Source organism: Desmodus rotundus, chromosome 7 (genome assembly GCF_022682495.2).
Source record: "Desmodus rotundus isolate HL8 chromosome 7, HLdesRot8A.1, whole genome shotgun sequence".
Taxonomy (NCBI): Eukaryota; Metazoa; Chordata; class Mammalia; order Chiroptera; family Phyllostomidae; genus Desmodus; species Desmodus rotundus.
Window position 1 is genome coordinate 127978490 of NC_071393.1, and position 23785 is coordinate 128002274.

At 42.4% G+C, this 23785-nt stretch overlaps 1 protein-coding gene across 1 annotated transcript in view; it reads right to left on the bottom strand.

Annotated features, from left to right (window-relative positions):
- The window catches only part of RPS6KA5 (ribosomal protein S6 kinase A5), a 123144-nt gene that overhangs the window by 58386 nt on the left and 40973 nt on the right, over nt 1–23785 (bottom strand). The window contains exon 3 of the mRNA XM_024567755.4: nt 14985–15203. Within this exon, the coding sequence (XP_024423523.2) occupies nt 14985–15203 (219 nt within the window). The remainder of the gene's footprint in view (nt 1–14984; nt 15204–23785) is intronic.

Below are 23785 nucleotides of genomic sequence, written 5' to 3' on the forward strand. Positions count from 1 at the left end.
CAGGAATCAGGAGTGAATGTGGCTCTGGGAAAGAGCCAGGGGCAGCATCAACACGGTGAGGGGCATCCGGGAAACCCAGGTGCTTATGGACACCTGAGAGTAAGAGCCTTCTCAGCTTTATAACTCAAGGTTTCTCCCTCCTCCTTTTCCAATAGGGCATAAACTACATTTTTTTCATATAAAAGACTTATTGAAAAGTATACATTGAATAAAGCACCTGAGTGGAAAATAACACTAGAATTATTTAAGGTCCACTCTGCCCAGCGGGCTCGTGATCCATGCCAACTTTTCTACCCTGAATAACTTCCCTATCAACATTATGGACTCATTAGGTTTCTAGAAATTACCTTTCTCAAGTCTTTGCCAATTCTTTCCGTAAGTAATTGCAACGTGTGAAGTTTTTTGTTCTTGTTTTCAAAGCCAATGCCGACTGCTTTTATTCTCTTTAGGATAGGATAGGAAAGTTGCCAGAAACAGCATGAGAATGTCCAGTTTTTACTGCTATTCCGAAGGCTTTTTGCCTCGGCGGACGTTGCAGTGAAAATGAGCGAAGTACACTCCTGGCCACCACCGCTTGCATGGAAGCAGTGCCGTAATCCCGGGTTAGTCCCCGAAGTGGGAAAGGGCCCCTGTCAGATACAAAGTAAATGATATGAAACAGGACCTGGGCCGTCCTCCTTCAACACAGCTCACTGCTTTGAGACTAGACAAAGAAGTACCAACATCCAGAGATACTGGGCACTTCCTATGTGCCTGTCCATTTGGATAGAATTATGAATTTGATCCTCATGCACAATGCTCTGTGGCGGGCACTGTCACAACAGTGTTAATTACCTCCCAGAGAAAAGGGGCCAATCTCTAGAGAACAGCGAACTCAGAGAGGTGGAGTAAATCGCCCAGAGTCGCACATGCAGTAAGTGGGGTGACGGGTGTGAATGGGGGCAGCCCGACTACACAGACGGTGATTTGTCATGACGCGCTAGGACTGCCCTTGCCCGCTCCGCAGGCGTTCCTGTCACTAGGAGCAGCCTCGTTAGGTAGGTGGTCTTGCTAATCACTGCCAGAAAAACTGTCTTAAGATCCACTATTCTGTCTCTCAAATGTCTGAACGGCCCAGAGCCAATAACTCTATATATACTGGGCCACTGAGTTTCGCATCTGTCACACTCTTCACAATTAAGTTTCAGAGTTCTTGTCAGAACGTCCCCGTACTCAAAAGGAGACATTCAGGGCCAGGATGCGGGGTAGCTTATACTGAGTTATTTTTCTCATGGCCACAACAAACAACATTTCAATCTTTTTCTTGAGAATGTGCCAAGCTAAAATGATCACTGACATATTTATGGCACAGAATCTAAGAGAGAATTTCTGTCTTAGAGGACTGCACCCAGGCTGTTCCCTCATTAAAATTTTTGGCCTCACCTACAGGAATATCTGCAAGAGGTTTTCAACTTAAGCTACCTGCCTGTTCGAGCACAACTGTCTGAATTTGAGAACACAGAAGAGCTCCGTTCTGAATTCTTGCCACAGATTAGAGCCTCAAATTGTCTGCAGTCCAAATCTCATCAAATGCTCAGGTGTAAGAAATCACACATACAAAGGACAACACATGTAGTCTATACATCTTTCTGGACATGCTGGAACGGCTTGAACAAAGGCAGAGCAGGAGAAAGCTACGAACTGGAATAACACAGTTTTGGAAAGATTATTCTCTAATCTTGTTTCACAGGCTCACGTTATAAGGGACAGTGGCATGAAACCGGCGTTACTCTAGGAGGACTGGTGAGAACTGTCCATTTCATCTGGGCCCTGCGAAAGAAGTTTTTCCTAGGTCACAAGCCTTACTCTTAGGTTTTCAAAAAATGTACCTTGATACAATTTCAAACTCACAAAAACTATTCGCAAAAACTGTACAAGAAATCTCCACATTCCCATTATGAAAATTCCCCAATTGCCTATATGTTGCTTCACTTGCTTTCGTATTCTTTTACACACGCGCCCATCTTCCCGAGCCAGCTGAGAGCACGCTAGAGACAGCACATACCTGTCCCCCACCCCTCAGAGCGCGTGTCCTCAGAAAAACAGCGATCTCTCATCTCACCGGAACACAACCACCAGTGTCAAAACCTATAACTACGATAGAAACACCATTACCTAAAAAATGTAATAGTAATAATAGTATCTCATTTCTACCCCTACTCAGATTTTTCTTGAGAATGTGCCAAGCTAAAATGCCCCAATTAATGCTCTTCATAGCCACTTTTCCCCCAGCCCAGGGTCTAGCTCACGGTCGCCCTGGCCAGCAGAGCTCTTTAGTGGGGAACCCTCAGTCTTGCTTCATCTTGACATCTGTGGAGAGGCGAGGCCAGTTATTTTGAGGACCAAGCTCCAACTGGGGTTTTATCTAATGTTTTCTCGTGATTAGATGCAGGTTATGCATTCCTGGAAGGCGTATCAATGAAATTACGGTCTCTGTTTTAGAATGCATCAGGGAGCACGTGATGTTAACTTCCCCAGTACTGGTATTAACTTTGAGCACGTCATTGATGTGCAGTCACGAAGGTGGTGTTTGCCAGGTTCCTCCGCTACAGAGTTACGCTTCCCTTCGTAACTAACTGGCACATCGTGGGGAGATGAAGTGGGACCGTCTAAAAATACCGGTTCCTCATCACATTAGCACCCCTCCATTTTAGAATCCGGGGCTGATTTTCTCACCCGCCATTCCTTCTCTGTGTTTGGCTGGCATTCTCCCATAAGAAGGGCTTTCTCTTCACCTCATTTATTGTGCTCGCTCACTTCCTGCCACCAGTTGTTTCTGTTTCACCTTGCACTCCTCTAGGCTTCATTTTAATGCAGCCACCACTATGGATCACTCTCTGCCAGGGGCGGTACTGAACACTCCACATGTGTCAACTTTTTCACAGAGACCTTAACCAAGACAGGAATGGGAGGGCCTATGGGAGGAGCTCTCACGCCCTAAGTGGGTTGCAAAAGCCCTCCTGGAGGAACTCTGGTTACAACAGAGCCGGGTGGTTCTAACAGCCCCTCCTCCTAACTGCCTCTTCCCCTCTGAGACAAACGTCCCCCTCCTTGCTCTCCTGTCTTGCACTTGGCTTGCCACAGCTGCACACATCACCTTGCAAATCCCTTCTTTGTCCCCAGTAAATCCTTTCTGCTGAGAGAATGCCTGTGGACCTTCTGTTTCCAGTCAACACAGGCATCACCCCCTGTGGGCCAAACGACTCCAGGCAGATGGGAAAGCAAAGGGTCAGAGAGATGAAGTGACTTGTCTATTAGGAAATACTGAAACCCAGAGCTGAACTCAACTAGTGTTTGAGTACAGTGCAGGGAAAGAAAAATGCACGCTCCCCGAGGAGTGATCAGGGGGGCTGGAGCACAGGCCTGGGAGCACAGCAGTGAGACTGGGTGAAAGGGGCTGAGGCTGGAGTCAGATCCCTTCAAAAGCCTGGCACTGGAGCTTAGACTATACCCTCTTCAAGCAAAATGGGAGTCAATGGGAGACTTTAAGCACTGTGGTGAGCCAACCATGGCTATGCGTTAAGGAAACTAATTACATTATAATGTAGAATTGGAAAGCATCAAGAGAGGTAAAACACTGAGCATCACAGCCATCTAATTTTCTGCTATTAAAATAATGATACTGTTCCTGATACACCAAAGAGGTCAGTGTACATGGGCTGGGCTATGTGGAGAAATGAAGTCACGCGGTTCCTCCAAACACCAGCTGTGAGGTCCCAGTACCTCTCTTGACTCCCTGAGCCTAGGACACCTCATTTGTAACACAAAGATGACAATCTATATATCTTGTGTGCAAAGGCTAAAAGATAACATATAGGAAATGCCAAGAGTAATGCCTGGTAACAAAGAAGCAGTACAAAAACTAAATATTACAATAAAAAATATTTGCTACCTTCATCTCAAACTCCACTCTGACTCTGGCCGCAGGAGTCTAGGATTTTCTGGTCCACAGACAATCTTACTTTATATTGACATTCTCATTCTTATAATAACTAGAACAGTAATAAAAACCGCAAGAAAATAATGCCACAAGAAACACCTTTGTATGTACATTTTTCCCCCTGGGGAGGTATAGATTAGGACAGATTCCTAAAACTGGATTGCTGAGTTGCAACATACTTACGAATCAAATCTTGATAATTGCTGCAAATTTTTAATAAATATTTCCTTCTAACAAGCTATAGCCATTTATTTACAACATCCACAGTGAATGTATGCCTTTTAAACAAATGTTTTCACCTTGTTATAATCATCATCTTTGATTTTTCTACTCTAATGGGCATTTCCAAGACACAGAAGTTTTGAAGGTACAAAAGGAAGAAGAGATGAAGAAAATCTGAGCTCACAGCAGTTGGACTTGATATATTTTCAGTGGAAGTAAGGACTTACTCTGTTCATAACTGAAGAGCAGAATAGGACCCTCAAGGGTCCGCCTTCATGACAACAATTACAAATACACAAGAAAATAAATCTGATATGTTCTCAGCAGCTGTGAGGCACATTTCATCAACGGGAGTCTCCCCCCCAAATTTATCAATGTATAATTATACTGAGATTTACTTACAGTCCATACGACCTAATTCCTTACTATGATGCTTGTAGAGACTACTGGTTTCTTAATTAAACTAAAAGAAACACTTTTGTTACATGAAAATGATTACCATATTTTTCAGACTATAAGATGCACCCCCCCCAATTTGGAAGGAAAATGGGAGTTGTGTCTTAAGTCCGAATGTAGTTTACCTGGCTCACTTGGGGGGGGGGGTGGCGGTAGAGGGGGTTTTCTTCCTATTTTCCTCCTCTAAAACCTAGGTGCATCTTATATTCTGAAAAACGCAGTATATCTCAATTCTTTAGTGTTTTGCTAAATGATCTTCTTTAGACATAGAATGGCTCATATTCTATATCTATAAAATATAACTAGAAATAATTTCAACTTCCACATAAGATTGCCATGAGGATTAAATGAGCTATTAAGGGTTAATCCTGGGCCAGATACGCATTAAGAATTTATTACATGGTAACTATTAGCTACTGTTATTATTTGTAGACATCGATTACAATTAGAGAATTGAAAAATATGGCCAAGTTTAACTGTAATGATTCAAAAATAAAATTCAAATTTATGATATCCTGAATTAAGCTATTCTCTCAATGTAAGCATAATTGCAAGGTTTAGAAATGTTTAACATATATTTCTATAATGTACTATTTGGGTCTAATTAGTTTTAGTTAGTATTCAGCCAAAGAAATTTTCTTACATAATTGATATTTCAGTGCAATATTCAAGAGATATCTGGTTTTTATTCAAGCACAATTAATGCTTTTAAAGATTTTTATGTGACAGTAGCTGGAGCGCCAGATGAAGCGCTCGGGTGCTGTGTTTCTCAGAGGCATAAAAATAACCCAGATAACACACAAATAATGTGCAATTTCAAAAACACACAATCTCTCCCATTCTAACCATCCTTTCTAAATCTAGCATGTCCCGTCTTGTCTTTCTCCCTCCTTTCATGAAAAAACTTCTTCAGAGTGGTTTGCATGCCTGGTCTGACTCTCCCGTACTTACCCTCCATGCACTTCCTATGGCTGCTGTGACAAATGACTGCAGGCCTGGTGGCTTAAAACAACACAGATGCATTATTTCAAGCTGTAGATTAGAGTGTGACATGCATGTCTTTGGGCTAAAGTCAGGACGCAGCAGGGATGCATTTATCCTGGAAGCTCTAGGAGAAAGTCTATTTTTTGCCTTTTCCATTTTCAAGAGGCAGTCTGCACGCCCTGGCCCATGGCCCCGTCCTCCATCTTCAAAGTCAGCAGCAGCTGTTAAGTCACTTCTCACTCTGCTTCACTCTGATCTCTTCTGTAGTCGCATCTCCATCTGACTCCCTCCTTCTGCCTTCCTCTTCTTCCACTTTTAGGGACCACTGTGATTACGTTGTGCTCACCCAGATAATCCAGGATTTCTCCCCATGTTAAGGTCATCTGACTAGCAACTTTAGTTTCACCAGCAACCTTAATCCTCCCTTGGCATGTAACACAACATATTTAGAGATTCTAAGAAACAGGGTGTGGGCATCTTTGGTGTTCAGTTATTCTGTCTACCACACACTATTTACTTCCTAACACACTGGAGTACAATTTCCACTTCCCTAACACCACCAGAGTCTCAGCTTTAAAATAATCTCATGTTACTAAAGCTAATGGATACTTTCCAGTCCTCGTATTACTTGACTTTTCAGCTGCACACTGAAAACCAAGGGGAAGAGTATTTCAAACAGAGCCAAGAGAGATGGGCACAAGAGCCACCACTGTGCGTCCAAGTGAGTTCCTCATAATGGTTATAATAAAACCCCTTAATTTGGGGGCAGTTTGTCATGCAGAAAAGGCTAAAAGATTCATTAGTAACTTGTAGACTATGTTTGTAACCAAGTGACTTGCTCAAGATCACACACTTAAATAGGTGATTTAAATCCAAGTCCATGCACTTAAATAGGAATTTAAATCCAAGTCCATCTGACTCCGGAATCTAACGGCTCTGAATGACCTGACCTTACTACCCACCATGTTGCCCCAGGACTCTCTCTGCGTGGTATTCACCTCTACCTTTTTGCAGTCTTCTAATGCTCCACACTTTTCCTGTCTTCACCATCACAGATGCTGCGGGAGCTCTGTGTCTGGACTGTCCTTCCCTAACACTCCCTGTTGCTTCTTAAGTTACATCTTAAATGTCACTTCTCTGAGAAGGTCTTCCCTGCTAACCCGGAATAGATTTAAGTCTTTTCATTATATGTTCCCATTAGTACCCTCTGCATTTTCTTCCAACTACTTATCTCAAGGGTAATCACTTAATTGTGTACTAATTCCTTTCACCTCTGTCCCACTTTTAGATTGTAAGGCCCTGAGGACAAGAACCTTGTCCAGGTTGTTTGCTATTATATCCAAGAACCTGACACTTAGTGAGCAGGCCAATGTCTGCTGTGGGAATGAAGAGCTTTAGAACAGACTATATCTTGATGCAGTTCACCTACTGTAGGCACCAAAGGGGCCGATATCCCAAAGAGCCCTCCAGGAAACCGTCTGATACATTTGAAGAATCTGAAGACACATACCAACTCTCTGCTGAGCACCAATTATTCTTTCACTTTCAGGCCCTGCCAGGCTCCTGTACTTCTAATCTGGCTCAGTTAGGCCCCTGGTCTGTGACAAAAAGGCTCCACCCAAAGGTCCGGGTGAAGTTCACTTATACAGAAGTAACAAGTTAGAATGCTGAAGATTTCCACCAATGTCTAGTAATTCCAGTAATGTGACACAATATGTCCTTAAAAAGATAGTTTAAAATCGCAGTGTTGCAAAACCAGATTCTTTATTGTTTCCTTTAAAAGAAGGAGGAGGAGGAGGAGAGGAAAAAAAAAAAAGAGCCCTGCTCAGTGTGGCTGAGTTGGTTGGAGGGTTGTCCCATAGACTGAGAGATCATGGGTTCAATTCCCAGTCAGGGCAAATACCTAGGTCGAGGGTTCAATCTCCGGTCAGGGCACATGGGAGAAGGCAACCCTCACATCAATGTCTTTCTCCCCCCTACCACTTTCTCTCTTTCTAAAAGCAATGAAAAATGTCCTCTGTTGAAGATTAAAAACAAAGGAGATTATTTTTCTCTATTTTACTAGAATTATGTACCTTTAATTTTGGTCAAACTATTCTCACGTTAGGGATGTAAAATACATTTATTTCACTCAATGACACTGAATTTGCACAGATATTTAACAACAGCAAATAGATGTTGTTTTGTTGTTAGAGGGTTGCCTACCCTCAGTCACATTTGTTTTGGATTCAGAAGAGCAAAGCAGGTGTGTGTGTGTCCGTCTCTGTACTGAGTATAGGACGATGGGTAGAAATTAGAGGAGACAGAATTAGGCTTTAACTAGTAAATTTTGTTTAGAGGTTGAGTGTCCTTTTATTCATTTTTTACCATTGTTCATGTACAGTTGTCTCCATTTTCCCACCACCACTCCCCAACCCCATACCTCAATCCTTCCCCCCTTTGGCTTTGTCTGTGGGTCCTTTATACATGTTCCTTGACGGCCCTTTCCCTCCATTCCCCCGTTAAATTTTTTTTAAACAGTAAATTAATCTTGAGAATCTGAAGATCTTCAAAAAATTTCCAGGATTCTAGCAACTCCCTAAGAGACAAAATTACTCCTATAGTTCTGAGAATATCCTATAGGGCTATCATTAACAATACTGTATTGTATATTTGAAAGTTGCTAGGAGAGATCTTAAAGGTTCTCATCAGAAGAAAAAAACTGTAACAATGTGAGGTGATGGATGTTAACTAAACTTATCGTGGTAATATTTCACAATAGGTACACACATCAAGTCATGCGGAATACCTTGAACTAATACAATGTTACATGTCAATTATGTCTCAATAAAACTGTAAAAACTGTATCTTTTGGGATTAACATTAGGGTAAACAGCAAACACTCTTAATCAAAATCACTAAGTACATATTATTTAATAATTTATACTTCAAAATAAAAAAAATTAGTTGTTCGAAATCACCTGTAAGTATTTCCAACAATTCCTTCTATGCTCACTAACATCGCTGCTGAACAGCCATGACCTTAACGCACTAAAGTGTGGGACAAACTCGCCTTGTTGAGAAAGAACATGCATTGTTAGTTGACAGAGGACAGTTTCAGCTGCTGAAGACCTCTGCACATCCGGCTGGACTTCATGATGAGCCAGAAACCTCTCCATTGTTCATAGTTTATGTGCTTCTACTAATGGGTGGAGAAACTGAAATCCGCTGGAGATAATGAGTTTGATAAACCTTCGAGGATTACTGAGAACTACAGAAACGACCTAAACAGCACTATTTCCACTAAGGATGGAAAAGGATACCCATGGAGAGAGCTGGTCCACACTCTTGTCCGTGCGATCTCACGGAAATCAGCTCCCAGGAGAGGAAGCAGCCGAGCGAACTGACAGAGGGGCTAAGTCCTACACCACCTGCTTTCAAGAAAAGATTCTCTGTTCTGCTTTCACTCTCTCAACTTCTTCCTAGTAATACTCTGACTGACCTCGGGTCACCTAACCTTTGTATCTCAAATTTTCGTACGCAGAACTTCTTTCTCTCATATTTCTTCTTGTGGTGGCACTGTGAGAGCTATTATTAGTCCTGTTATTTCCCCCGGATTCACACCCCCTTCTACCCACCACCATGAACAGTTCCTTGGTGGTCTTCTTTTTTTCTTTCCTCCATATTTTTCTCTTCTTTCAGACATGCCTCACATACATTAATTTCCACACTTCCTGGTTCTTATTTCCACCTACTCTTCCTCCTCCAGACTGCCTGAATCCCTCCTGATTGCTCCTTTTTCTTGCCTTGTATCTAAAGTACAGTCTTAACATGATGTGCCATATACAACTGAAAGTAATTTCTTTTTAATGTCATGCCGAAGTCATCTCACTTTTCCGTTTGGTTTCAGCTCAACACTCTCACGGCACCTCCTGTGAAAGCCTTCCAGCGTATCAAAATCACTATAAAGTTCTGCCTAAGGCATCAGTTTATCGGTGTTGTGAATGAGTCACATTTACTTCAAAGCAAAGGAGCTCCTCAGTTGCTGTCTGCTTTGCTCTACACAACAGACTGCGATGTAGCACGAGCCGTTCTGGTGCTGTCTCAGCGAGTATCACCACCCTTGCGATTTACTGAGATGAATTATTACTCAAAAGCGAAGCTTTAGTATTTCAAGCATCTTTAACTCCCTGAAAGGATGACTCATGATGAGAGGACTGTCAATAAGGCCAGGTGGCATTCATTACTGAGAGTGCTGCTCAGAGTCACCTTTATAAATAACCTTTGTAATTTGCCTCTTTAGTGTCTTATAAATTCTCCTGATTAATCTGACAGTTTAAACAGTCATAGATCAGCTGGTGTTTTGACAAAATTACCACTAACAGAGATCAGAGAACACCGAAAAAAAATTGTTTTTTACAGACTTTTTCCCACATGGAATTCCTTCCCACTGTTAGTTGAAATGAATACAATTTTAAAGAAAATAGAAGAGGTGAAAACATTTTTATATTTCTTGTGTAACCTTGCAGAGGTACGGGAAAGTTATAAAAGGAGGTCTGGTTTCCATGTTATAAGATTTGGAAAGGTTAAAAATATATAAAGGAGAAGACCCATGAAAGTCACATGATGCCATTAGGCATAAATTAAAGCGTAAAATAGACATAAGTTGTTAAAATTAATAATTAAAAAGATATTAGTAATGTAGAATTTTTTTTAATGTGACTTATAACAGATGGGTTTACAGGAGGGGTCAACAAATTACAGCCCAAAGGCCAAATCTAGTCCCCTGCTGCTAACCCCTGACTTGGAGGCGAGCAGAAACCATATAAATGACTGGAAGGCAATCACCATAAAGTGAGCACAGTGTAGGAAAAAATCCTAAGTACTCAGTTCTGATAGAAATGCTATCTTCCATATCTGGCGCATGTCAAAGGTAAGCATCTGTCCAGATAATACTAACACTATAATAATCTTATCATTTTGAGAGGCCTGTGCCAATCACGCAAATTTTATCCGAAAGCCACAGGCCTGGTCAAACGTCTAGGGACCCATGGACCGAGCAGAAGCATGACAGCAACCTGGAACTGCGTCTCCACACCTTCTCTCAAAGCTGCTCAGAAAGCAGCAAGAATGCCTGCACTCCTCCACGATCTGCACTTTCAGCAAAATTCAGAGACAAATAAAACCCATACACACCAAACAGCATACCGTGGATCGGCTGAGAGACCACCTGAGTGTCCGCTGATGACGAACAGATACAGAAAAGGTAGTACACATACACAAGGGAACGATACTCGGTACGAACAAAGAATGCGGTCTCACCATCTGTGACAACACGGATGAGCCTTCAGGGCACTATGCTAAGTGAAATAATTCAGAGAAAAGACAATACCATATGACTCGCTTATGTGTGAAATCTAAAAAACAAAAAAAAAACCCCAACAAGCTCAGAGATACAGAGAACAGTCTAGTGGTTGCCAGAGGTGACGGGTGGGGGGGGAGGTGTCAAAAGGTGCACGTTTCCAGTTATGCAACAGGTAAGTCATGGGAATTTAAGGGATGCGGCGACTATGGCTCACGTTGCTGCAGTGCATATGGGAAAGTTGCTGAGAGAGTAAATCCTCAAGTTCTCATCACACCAACAGAAAGATTCTGCAGCTGTGTACGGGGACAGATGTTAACTAGACTTATTTTTCAGTACATTCAAATATCGAATCATTGTGTTGTATACCTGAAACTAATAAAATGGTTGTAAATTATATGTCAATTTTTAAAAATCTGTTTAAAAAAAGGAAAAAGACATGAAGTCTACTTCCCCACCCATTCAGTCTGGGCTGGCATGTTAGGAGCGAGGCTGTAGAGTTGCGGAGCTCCTCAGAAGGACCTGCAGCCCCTGCCTTCGCCCCGGCGGCTGTCCCCACGAGCTGCCCTGAGACACTGCCATGCTAAGGAGAAGCTGCCTACTACGCTGGAGGGTGAGAGGCCACATGGAGGGGAAGGGAGTGCCCCAGCCAACAGCCAGCACCAACTGTCAGACACGCGAGTGAAACCACCTCGGCCCTTCCAGCCCGGCCAACTCTCCAGCTGCCCATCCTGTGTGCAAGTCCAGGTAAAACCAGCAGAGCCCTGTCTAGCAAACCCATAGAATCATGGGAAAGTAATTCACTGTTTAGGCAACTACATTTTAGAGTGGTTTGTTATCCAGCAATAAATAACTTGTACCATTGGGTATTTCGAAATGAAAATTTATTAACTGGCAAAGGTAGACATCATTAACTAAAAAAAGTCAAAAATCTGGTTACCAATTATAAGGACAGGACAACCTCATTTTTATAAGACATTCATTCACGCAGACACATACACAAAAAGATCTAGACAGACAAATACTAATTAATAACAGAGGAAAATATAACGAGGTAAACTCTAGGTACTGAAAATAGGGTTTCCTTTCTTTATTTTGGCTTTTTTTACGTCTTCTATTTGCACATAGATGCTTTTATAGACATAAAATAGTTTTTAAAAATACCATTATTTCTAAAAGTCCTATAGAGTTAACTTCCTCATCAAATAAAAAGGGTAGCTGGGTCCCTGAAGAGCTCACTATATAAATTCTTGCTATTAACCTCTAATAGTGCACAAAAACAATAAAGTGAGGTAATCAACGAACGTGTAGAGAGTTGTGGACTGAATTGTGCCCCCCCGCTCCAATTTTCTACAGTGAAGCCCTAACCCCTAGGACCTCACAGTGTGACTATATTTAGAGACAAGGCCTTTAAAGAGGTGATCAAGTTATTAAAATGAGGCCCTTAGGGTGGGCCCTGATCCAATCCGACTGGTGTCCTCATAACAGCAAGGACTTGGAAAACAAAAGCAACCCCAGGGGTGTCCATGCACCCAAAACACCCATGGGAAAGGCAGCCAGAGGGTGGCCACTTGCAAGTGGAGGAGAAAAGCCCGGAATAGACCCTTTCCCGTGTCCTCAAAAGAAACCAACCCTGCAGCACCTCGCTCTTGGACTCCAGCCACCAGGCCTGTGGAAATAAACCTTTGTGGTTTAAACCACCCATCTGTGACAATTTGCCACGGCAGCCCTAGCAAACTAAGTAAGACGAGGTGTACAGCACAGTGTCTGGAAAACTGACCTAGTGCGTCTTCTAAGCACAGCAAACAAAAGACTGAACCACAAAAACAGCGTACAATCAAGTCCTGCTCTAGATTCCTGAAAATTTTGGTCTTTAAGGTCGAATAACAACTATAAACATGCACGAAGAGAAACTGTATTAAACTTATTAACCAGTGTCACTCCGATAAATTCAATGAAAAAGAAAGGAGATTAAATCCAGAGAGGAAGGCCTGCTTTCCGGACGCATTGCTTCGTTCATGGTGGAACCAGCATGTCCGGTCTGCATTCTAGTCTTGGGCTGGCACAAGAAATGGGTTTTTCACTTTGTTTTGTATTTGTTTATTTATGGATCTCTGACAAAGAACAAAAGTAGTGGAGAACCAACAACGAAGAAGGACTACTTTTTAAAAATCCAATACAAAATACTTCACTTATCTACCTTTAAATTGAAAACATTATTTACAACAACTACACTATTTTCAGCAAACAATAAAAAAAGACCGAGTGCAGCTATGGTAAGAGAACAGGAAAGAGAGCGAGCGAGCAGCCTCGGTGTGGTGGCACGGGGTCCAGGAGTTCGGGTTCTTCCTGCTCCTGGCTTGTGCCTGCCGCACGCAGTGCTGGCAGGCTCGAGATGACCTTCTAGGAGCTGGTTTACTGTAAAGGGAGAGCAAGATAAGCGTTTCTCAGCCAGGCTTCAGGGCCTCCCTAGGGCTTCTCTGGAAGCTCTGGTAGGGCGAGGAATAGAAATAAACCAGTAGGGCTTGGTGCCCTTGAGCTCAGATTCGAGCAGAGCTGCTCAGTTCTATTTGTTTTCCATTTGAATGCTTTTATTTTCACTTAAGGGAAGGATTCTGCTGCTACAAATGTTTGAAATCATTGTATCAAAATGTTCTGTCCCCACGGCCTAAAACTCCTAAGGAATACGTATTCCAAAATGAGTCAGTAACACAGCCAAGCAGAGGCACGCAGGATGCAGAGCGAGGGCCGCATGATTCGTACTTGCTGGAACAACAGGCAGAGACAACATTCGTGGGGACTCAGACAGGACAGGAGACGATAGCCCATAAGTAGAAGAGATTTAGGACTGTTGGTTGCTGGTAAGCATTACAAAATGAAACCATAAGTATACTTCATGACTCAAAAAGTGAATGCAACTTTAGGCATCATTAATAAAGGTACAATTTCCAAAATGAGAGCATTCAATAAAGTTGCCAAACATGTATTTTAAAACTTGTTTGTACTACCAATAATCAAAAAATACAGGGAGCACTGTTTGGCATACTTTGATATGAGCCCGACCTGAGTTCCAATCTTCCCTCTCAAGCGTACGCAACATATGTAATAACAAGAAATGCGGCTTCCAGAACCTCCTCAGCACTAATGAGGGGACTCTGGCAGCGTCAGTGAAACCGTGGGTAACACCCAGGGTAGCGCTGGCACACTGTGGGTACTCAAGAACAGCTAATGCTTACAGAGCACTGCCTGAATTCCATCTCAGCTCATCGTCAGACGGTTTGAAAACAGAGGATCACAAAACACAAATGCAAATCATCGCAAGAATGGGACTAAAGTTGTAACACATGAAACATTCAAGGGTGGCAGAGGGCAGTACTGGAAGTATTGCCATTTCTGGTAGGAACAGAAAAGGGTGCAGCTTTTCTGCAAAGCCATCTAGCGGTACGCGCGGAGGACATTTCCTAAGTTCCTACACAGCGGTCCAAGTCCATCTGGGAAAGGACAGGCTTCAGAAAGCGTCTGTGGGCAGAAATGGGAGTGAACAAAGGGGTGACTGAGTATCTCCACTATATACAGGTTTTTCACCCGAAAAGCAAAACACCTCTAAGAAGTCTTTTCTTTCTTTTTTTATTTTTGCCAACCAACGATTTCCATAATGTCCCTTTGTCAGTCCAAACCAGTGCATTCTGGAGAACTCCGAAAGGAGACACTGTGGCCCACTTCACTATTTAGCTCCTCACATTTGAACGGAAGCAGGTGACTCAAGTGTTTCTTAAGATTAATAAAGGAGTGTGAAGTACAAGTATACATTTCTCCAGGCTGGATGGTCCCAAATCCAGAGCGATTCATGATGTTTAGGAAATACCACCACAAAGGGGAACATGAAACTTAAAATACTCACTTCTTCTAAATTCAAAACATGTTACCCTTGACGGCATTACAACTCAACCTCCCCGTCCCCAAATGTTTCTGTAGAAAACCCTGGGGACAGCTGACACTTACCTAAGATGAGATGCAGTTTGGTTTCTGTCTGAAAGGCGTAGTGCAGTGTCACCAAAAATGGCGACTGCCTGATGTGCTCCAGCACCTGCCGCTCCGTCCTGGTGTGCTCCGTGGTTTTGGCCTTTTGAACTATTGTTGCCTTTTTCAAAACCTTCATGGCATACAACTTCCCAGTATCATGACCGCTTACTTTACGGACTAGAAATACTTTCCCATAAGCTGAAAGAGACAAAAAGAATTAAAATGCTATACAAGCAGAAAGGAAATTTATTGGAAGTCGCACATTACAAAGCGCACACACACAAATACTCTTTGAATGAAAAACTGTCCTTAGTACCGTTTCAAATAGTTCTTTGACAGATTTCTTCAATTTTATCCCCAACATGTTTCTGAGTCTAACCCTCAGTATTTACATATCTAACCACTGCTGACAAAGCTGTGCTTTCACTCCTACTGTTATTCTCTCCATGTTTTTAGCTGTAGGAAACGAGCTGTACGGTCGATTAACCACCCCCCAATTCTGGAACAGCTATGACATTTTGGACATCAGATAAAACCTCTGGGGTTTGCTATTGATGTAAACGAATAAAAACAGTTCTTAATCTCATACACACTTATAAAGCATGTACCTCAAGAACCCCTCTAAACGTATTTTAAACGTCTAAAGCAATACAAGCTGACATTAGATAAAAGAAGAGATCTTCAGATTTACAACTCTGACAGAAACCTTTTATACACCTGGGCAGTAACTCACGGCTTACTAGGCCAGCCTTGCCGCCTCTTCCCCGAGTGGGGCCCCGCTGGGCAAATCCCATGTGTGTGGTGCCAGTGCCGGGCTCTGTGGGCACTGTGCCTCTGGGGCAGAGCAGGCACCCGCATTTGTTTAGAGAAGGGGGAGAGGGCAGGAAGAGGTGGGAGGAGGAGGGAGGGGGGGGAGCAGGCACGGGGAGGTCCCGTTTCATCCTCACTAGGTATGATAAATTCTTTTCCTTTAAAAAAATGCAAATGTCTCCTGGGACGGTGAAGCCCAGTCCCCCTTTGAAGGTAACCCTTTAGACCATTCTGGAGTCAGAGCTCTGATGCAGACCAGTACTCCCACACTCTGCCCACACCTCTCTGGCATTCAGCCCGTATTCTGTCTGACCCATTGCTAGAGGAAAGGCCTCAGAGGAAGGGCTCTGGCGCCCTGCAAGTTAGCAGTTCAGGGCTTGGGGAAGTGATTAGTACCGACACGTGACATACAGTGGCTCGGTGAGTGACTGGACCACCTCTGAGAAGGAGGAAAACCACCCCGACTGCGGACTTGTCTATGCGGGCTCTGTGCTGAGCAGATTCCACGTGTGGACTCACTTAACCCTCAGAGCAGCCAGTGTCGCCCTTTCAGGAACTCCCCTTTACAGATGAGGAAGTGGGTTCCGAAGACACTGGCCCAGGGACTTGCACAAGAAGGGGCAGAACGCATTCAAATGCAATAGTGTGACACAGAGGCCACGGTCACCAAAATGAATGAAACGATGACCCTTCACAAATACTAGAAATCAGATACTCTGGGTTTTAATAAAATCAGCACCACAAACACATTCTGGAATACAGAAACAGTTCACAAAATGTTTATGTCTTATCTCATTGTAAATAAAATAATTAGAGATTGAGACTTTAGTAAGGCAGAAGTGAAACAAAAACCAAAACGCAATCCTAGCAAATTAATCTGAAGTATAAAAAATTTTAAACTTTGTTTATTCAGAAACAATGAAATGAAGGTTAAAAACATTCTAATGAAGTGTTTAGCTTCCACAGAGTAGCCACCTATAAATTCAGGAGAAAGTAAAGTCCTCAACAAGCATGGGGCTTCTGTGTTCCCTGCACACACGGCACCCAGCCCACTTCCAATCTCCAGAGTGCCGTGGTCCTTAGAAATCCTGTTACCAATCCATCCTCTCCAACAAAACACCTTTCTCCAGCATCCCTGGAAGATGCTGCTCAGCTTCTTCCCAGCACTCATGTCTGCCCTTCAGCTCAGGGGTTGACCAGGGGCCACGAGGTGTTAGCACCCAACACCTAGCACTTGCCAGGCACTTCAGAGCTATACTGACTCATTTCACTCCTGCAGCCTCCATTTTACAGACGAGGAAAGTGGAGCGGAGTTAGGTCACCTGCCCAAGGTCACACGTGTCCATTCTGCCCGACTCCGAAGCCCACACTCTAGCTGTGCTCCTACTGCCTCCCTGAAGTGAATGAGCTCACAGGCAAATGAATAGGGAGCCAGCCAGACAGAAGTCACCACGCAGGTTGGGTGTCATCAGGGTGGAATGGGCCCAGTGCTACTACCTCCAAGACGAGAAAGTCTTGTAAAGGAGCCCATTTTATTGATGGGGGATCCAAATATTAGAAAATGTTCCCTACATCGAGTGGAAAAAGGCCTTTTTATAATATTCATCTGTTGGTCCTTCTATACCCTCTGGGCTTACAAAAAAAAAAGAATATTAGCCTCTATACAATAATGTTTGAAACATTTTAAAGGGTGATTATGTCATTTCATCTACACAAAATGTCCTTATTCCTTAAACCAATCTTAAAGTGACTGACTTTGAGACTTCTCACCACTAGGAGGTTCCACTGATGTGCTCTGTGAATTTGCAAATACTTTTCTTTGATTTCTTTCCTATTACTTTCAAAAACGTTGCATTTCACTCCAAACAAATGAAGTAGCACAGAATGCTACTGCATGTGGTCATTAATAAACCATCCTTATTGCACATTATATGCTGTTTGGTCAAATAACAAACTGTTCTCCCTGCCGTGTGATGGTATTCAGAAGTTTTCCCGTGATACGAACTAAAAGTACGTCTCCTGCCAATATAGCTGTTTCCATCTATCGGGGAACATCTCAGGAAAAACAATGATGAAACTCAGAAACCTTTTGTTTTCACTTTTGTAATTGCCATCATTAACTAAAGCTACACATGGCAAATGCCGACAGAAGCTTAGGTCAACAAAACTCAAGGAGTGCCTTACAATGTTCCTAACGACAAATATTTCAGACAAACAGGATCTTAATTATGAGTAGGCTGCCTAACTGAAACAGAGCTGCCTCCAAACAGCCTGTTTCTGAAGCACCCGTAGGCTGTTTACCACATCGCAAAGGGGGAAGAAAACACTTCCACTCCCGGGCAGACCTTGAAGGAGCCGCGCTGCCTGGCCCGGCTCAGCTGGCTTGCAGATTCGTACAGAGGGCAAAAGCAAGCAGACCTTCTGTTGGATGGCGCCATCCACTCCACTTTCGCTTCCGTGTTTTCCAATATTTTAAGTGGGGCCACTGAAACTGGAATTGGTGGCGATATTATTTCCTTTTAGTTGCAACTAGTTGAATGGATGGACTGCCTTCTAAGAAGTGCAGCCAACTCCTGGCTTCCGTTTGTTATGTGTGTGCTGATGCTGAAGAATTCCTGTTCTGAAAGCGTCCTTTGGGAACTGCAAAGGCTGCCGATGGTGAAAACTTTTTTGGCCAAAAAAGTTCAAAACCAGTACTTCCTGCCCCTAAAATGGAATTTAGGCAAGACATGTGTGTTTGCTGCTTAAGTAAAGAGACTAAGCTTCATACTTCAACATGACTCTAACCTCTACATCAACGTGCAGTGGCTTCCAATACTCTCACTAGCAACCTCCACTAGAGGCTTGTGCATCTTATTAATTCACCAGAGCCAGGGCCTTAGGAGATACTCAGTCGAGAAACGTGAGAAGAGGGGATGGAGTTCACTGGTTTCCGGAGGACGGCCCTTGAAGTGCAAGTGCTACTATTTTGAGACTGCGGTAAAGTAAATTCTACAAATAAATGACAAGAAGGACTGATTCCTGAGCTGACTTGACAGACATCTGTGCCCAAACGGATGAGGTAAATCTTCCAGCTCTCGGCCCTGCAGACGTCATTCTGGATGCTGCTGGGAACCCGTGTGCTCTCGCAGCCACGCAGCCGTTCGGAAGGGAGAACTGGGACGAGACAACTATGTACATTTCCCAAAGCCGAAGAAAGACTTGCATAGGCCGGAAGGAAATGATAGATACCTTATGAAGGCTATTCCTGTTCAAACTGAAGCGTGGATTTATGATTCTGCTCTACCTGACATAGAACAATGCTGACAAATCTTGTTCACAATGATCTCAGTGGCTGGATGACAAAGGAAATAATGTGAAGTGAACTCAACAGTGTCAGGGGAAAGTGTCCAGTTCCTTAGAGTAGGCGTCAGTTTGCTTTTCAAAACGAGGACTCTTATTCAAAAGCAACCCTCTCGCTGACATTTATTTTGAGCATAATTAAACTAATGTCCTTATTTTATTTGGCAAATTTGAATTCACTAACAAATTTTAGGAAGTAGTTTTTAATCCTTGCATTAAAATAGTAAGATTAATTTGTAGAGATATTTTTATAGTCTGTAAAAGCAATCAATTTATTATGCCATAAATTAAATACATGCAAAATTTGTGTATACTTACGTGCATTATTCGGGAGGAAAAAGTACAAACCATTGTTCTAGAAGGCCTCTGGTTTACTTCCTTCATTACGGCGCTCACCTAGAACACGCTGCCCCCACTGGGGCTGACTGGCTTGCCGCTATGGGGTCACTGCTTTCTGTCACTCCAAGTCTTATTAACACGGCTTAAAACCGTACACGTTGTACAGACTGCCCACAAGCCATGCCACACTTTGGGTCAGTGCAGAACTTATAGCATAAACTACGGTACTGGAATTACTGCTTTTTTTGAAACAGAAAAAAGAGGCAGAAACTCTCTTAGTGACTTCCTCTTAGACAACTCCCAGCCCTAACTGACCCTCCCTCTGTAACCCACACAGCCACACACTCGACGCCAACCACTGGCTCGCAGGGCACGTGTGCCCCGCCCGTGCAGTGCAGCTGTCTGCTCACACCAGTCACTGACACTTGCTGCCCTACCTGTTTATGCCTGTCATATGGTGATCTTACTACAATTTAACCAAGTCTTACATTACCATGTAAATGTAAATGTGAAAGAGAAAAACGAGGTTGAATGCTAACTATTAAAACCAGACGCTTCAAAGGAACTGCTGAAAAATGAGGTGTGCGTGAAACAACTATAAAAGGCTAGAGGGGAAATTATGAAAATCTAAAAGGATTTTATACTTAGATTATTCAAATGTGTCTGGTTCCCACTGCACTTTAAAGAATCCAAAACAATTCTAGCCAATTCACTACAAGTGTGGTTTATGCATGATAAGCCACTGTTTAAGACCCTATTCTCGAAGAAAGAGTTCTGTGCCTGCATTCAAAGATGGCAAGTGAATATGTATTTACACATTTTAAGTGAAAAGTAGGATGCTCAAAATATATGAGATCTTTCCAGAAAAAGTCCAGCCAATGTTAATATAACGAGAACGATTTACGCAACACGGATGTAACCTGGCAGCCAAGGAGAGTGGACTGGAATGCACATGCGTGAACAATGACGACTTCACCGTACTAGTCAGTGTTCGTAGATGTTGTTCAGTGAACATGTGCACTGTGTGGCCACTGCATTCAAAATGACTGAACGAGTAGAGCAATATATTGGCATCAAATTTTTTGTTAAGCTTGAACGTTCCTCTGCAGAAACTATTTGGATGATTCAGAAAGCTTTCGGGACGATGCAATGCATGCAGCTCCAATAAAAGTGTGGCACAGACACTTCTAGGCGGCTTCTGCTTGCAGAGCAGAAGGAAAACATGCTGCAGTTGGGAGAACTGTGTGAGGTCCCAAGGCGCCTTCTTTGAAGAGGACTGAGACATCACTGTCCTATGCACAATAATTCTTGTATCTTCTTCAATAAATTCCTCTCTTTGTCACAGTGCATGGCTGGATACGTTCTGGACAGACCTCATATATTTATATACCTCCTTTTAAAATAATTTTCCATTTTAACCAACATCTTTTGATTAGCCTGAAGTACCAACCATGTCATATGAGTTTCCACTAACGAAAGGACCACATTCATCACTGCTGAAATTCACCCCTCTCATCCTTCCGGATAACTGAAATCTTGTTAAAGGGTGACCTGGCCATCAACCATACTAGCTACGCCTGCCAGCTTGCTTCCCCCTCCATCTGGTAAACGTACCTTTTCTACTGCCATCTAAATGGTTGATAAACATGTAACACTTCCTGCTCAAAACACTTAACTTCCCACTGCTCTTAAAGAGAACCCTTAACAAAAGCTAAACTATCTGGCTGCTAACTACCCCTCTCCATCCTCCCACCATCTTATTGAGCTAACTCCTCAGGCATCCAGCCTTTCCCGACTTCCCGGACCAATACAAGTCCTCTAATTTTATGCTCCTCTAACACCAGGCATTCTCTGTCATAGAAACGATCAGAAACATTAATTTTCTTTTATTTGCATGGTTGCTTCATTATCTAACTTCCACTGGACTGTAAATTCCAGAAAATAATGGCCTGTCTGATTTTACTCACTTTGCATCATTGATAAGTAACTCTGAAGCTGACACATCGTGGAAACTCAAGGTTGACTGCGTGGGGAAAAAAGTGAACAAACAAGCCAGCAAACAGGAAAAGATCAAAGAAACAGCTCTATAAGCATACAGCCAAATAACCTCTTCTCAGCTGACAACTTGGTACAAAGTTGAAGAAGCCAGCAATGCAGATTCACAGTACAGAGCTAATGCCGAGCTAATGGCTAATGCAGTGGGGAGAGGGAGTGGGGAGAATGGGGGAAAAGGAACAGAGAATAAGTAGCATAAATGGTAGGTACAAAATAGACAGGGGGAGGTTAAGAATAGTATGGGAAATGGAGAAGCCAAAGAACTTATATGTATGACCCATGGACATGAACTACAGGGGGGGAATGCAGGTGTGAGGGGCATGCAGGGCGGAGGGGAATAAAGGAGAGAAAAAAAATGGGACAACTGCAATAGCATAATCAATGAAATATATTTTTTAAAAAGACTCATCTGAAACATCGGATTAATCAGACCTCAGAAATGTTCTGTCCACCCCAGTGATTCTCTACAATCCAACCTGTGTTAAGACCCATCGACAGGGAGCATCTCCCCTGGACCACAGTACCAGCTAAGAAAGACTTTAGTCAGAAAGAGCCTTCGTAAATTTAATCTGTGGGTCACTTTTTAAAAAGACTACATAAAATAAAATTTGGTTTTTCAAGACTATCTCTGAATCTTTGTTAAAAATGCTATTCTCATATTATTTAATGCCTATGATATAGGAGCCATTTGGTAATTTCGGTGCTTATTAAAGTCTCTGGAGACCAGATTTTTCAAACTGTGAGCTGTGACCCATTGGTGGATGATGGTATTTAGTGGGTATAACCAACTATTTTGCAAAACTAAAATAGTACTGAATTTACTAGAAGTGTTCCATGACACTTCTGCTGCCTCTTTATACAATGCACATATATGTATACATATGCATGTAAGCAAATCTGAGTACATGGGAGGGGAAAAAAGAGCCCATGGAGGGCAGCACAGAACCATGGTTAACAGACTGGAGCCAGGCTGCCTGGGTTTGAGTCCTAGATGTGCTATTTAGAAACAGTGTGACCTTGGGCAAAACAGTTAACTAACGTTAACTGTCTCAATTTCCTCACTAGGGATAGTAACAGTTCCTACATCATATGTTTTGAGCGTTAAATAAATTAATATAAGCACCTACAGTAAGGCCTGGCAGATTACAAACACTATGTAAATGTTGGTGGAAAAAAGTGTGTGTCTGTATGTCTATACACATACATAAATACACATACTAAGTTGCAATACAAAAATGTGCCTATTTCAACCTATGGGGAACAGTCAAGAAAGCATGAAAGCCACTGTTCTGCATGAATTTATATGTCTTTGCTTTAAAAAAAAATTATGGAGGTCAAAGAATTTTCTCTTTATTCCCACCTCTTTCTAACCACGGGGTTAAATTTGAGACTCAGTTACAATGACTATCTCATTCCAGGGGTCTACAACATCTATTTCACTTTCCTTCTTTTGGCTTTTGTTGTCTTTTTTTTTTTTTAGGGTTTTTTTTTCTGTCTTTGAAAATGGGTAAATTTAAGAACACATTAAACATAATGGACTTTACTTTACATATTTACAAACAGAAGCACTAATTCCTAAATTCCCTTACACAACATGTATTTTAATTACAAACTAAATTCCAAATATTTAAAAAAACCTATTAAGGTAAGTATTTCAATGTAATTTTAAAACAAAAAAAGGAAAATTTAAGCCATTTAATATACCTAATTTTTGTTAGCCACTGTTTGCCAGGATTTGTAAAATTATAAAAACAAAACTTCTAAGATTAATAAAGGTAGACTGATTAAAACAGATTAATCTTCTAACACATAAGGAAAAGATATGAACCCAAAACATGCTTGATTAAATAAAAAGATGCTGAAAGTAAACAGAAGAGACGTAATAATAGACAGTAATGTTTGTGAAAGAGACTGAGGTAGGCCATTTGCTTAGGACGTGAACATATCCTCTCTAGAAGATCCATAATAATGAAGATCTGGAAAAGACACGGAAGTGTCAGCATTCTAGCTGTAACCAATTTCAGCTTTTAAAGTGACCAAGAGCCGTTCGGCCCGTTTGCCGCACTGCTTTCCGGGCCACCGACAGCTGTGCTGCTGGGTCGAGGCCGCAGATCAGCACAGCTTCTCATGAAAGGTGACAGCTTTGAAAAAGGATTTAACATGTAAGAAGGTTGGAAACAAAAAACTGTCACAGGATTAACTGTTTATAGATTCCATTTATGCACACTGCTTTA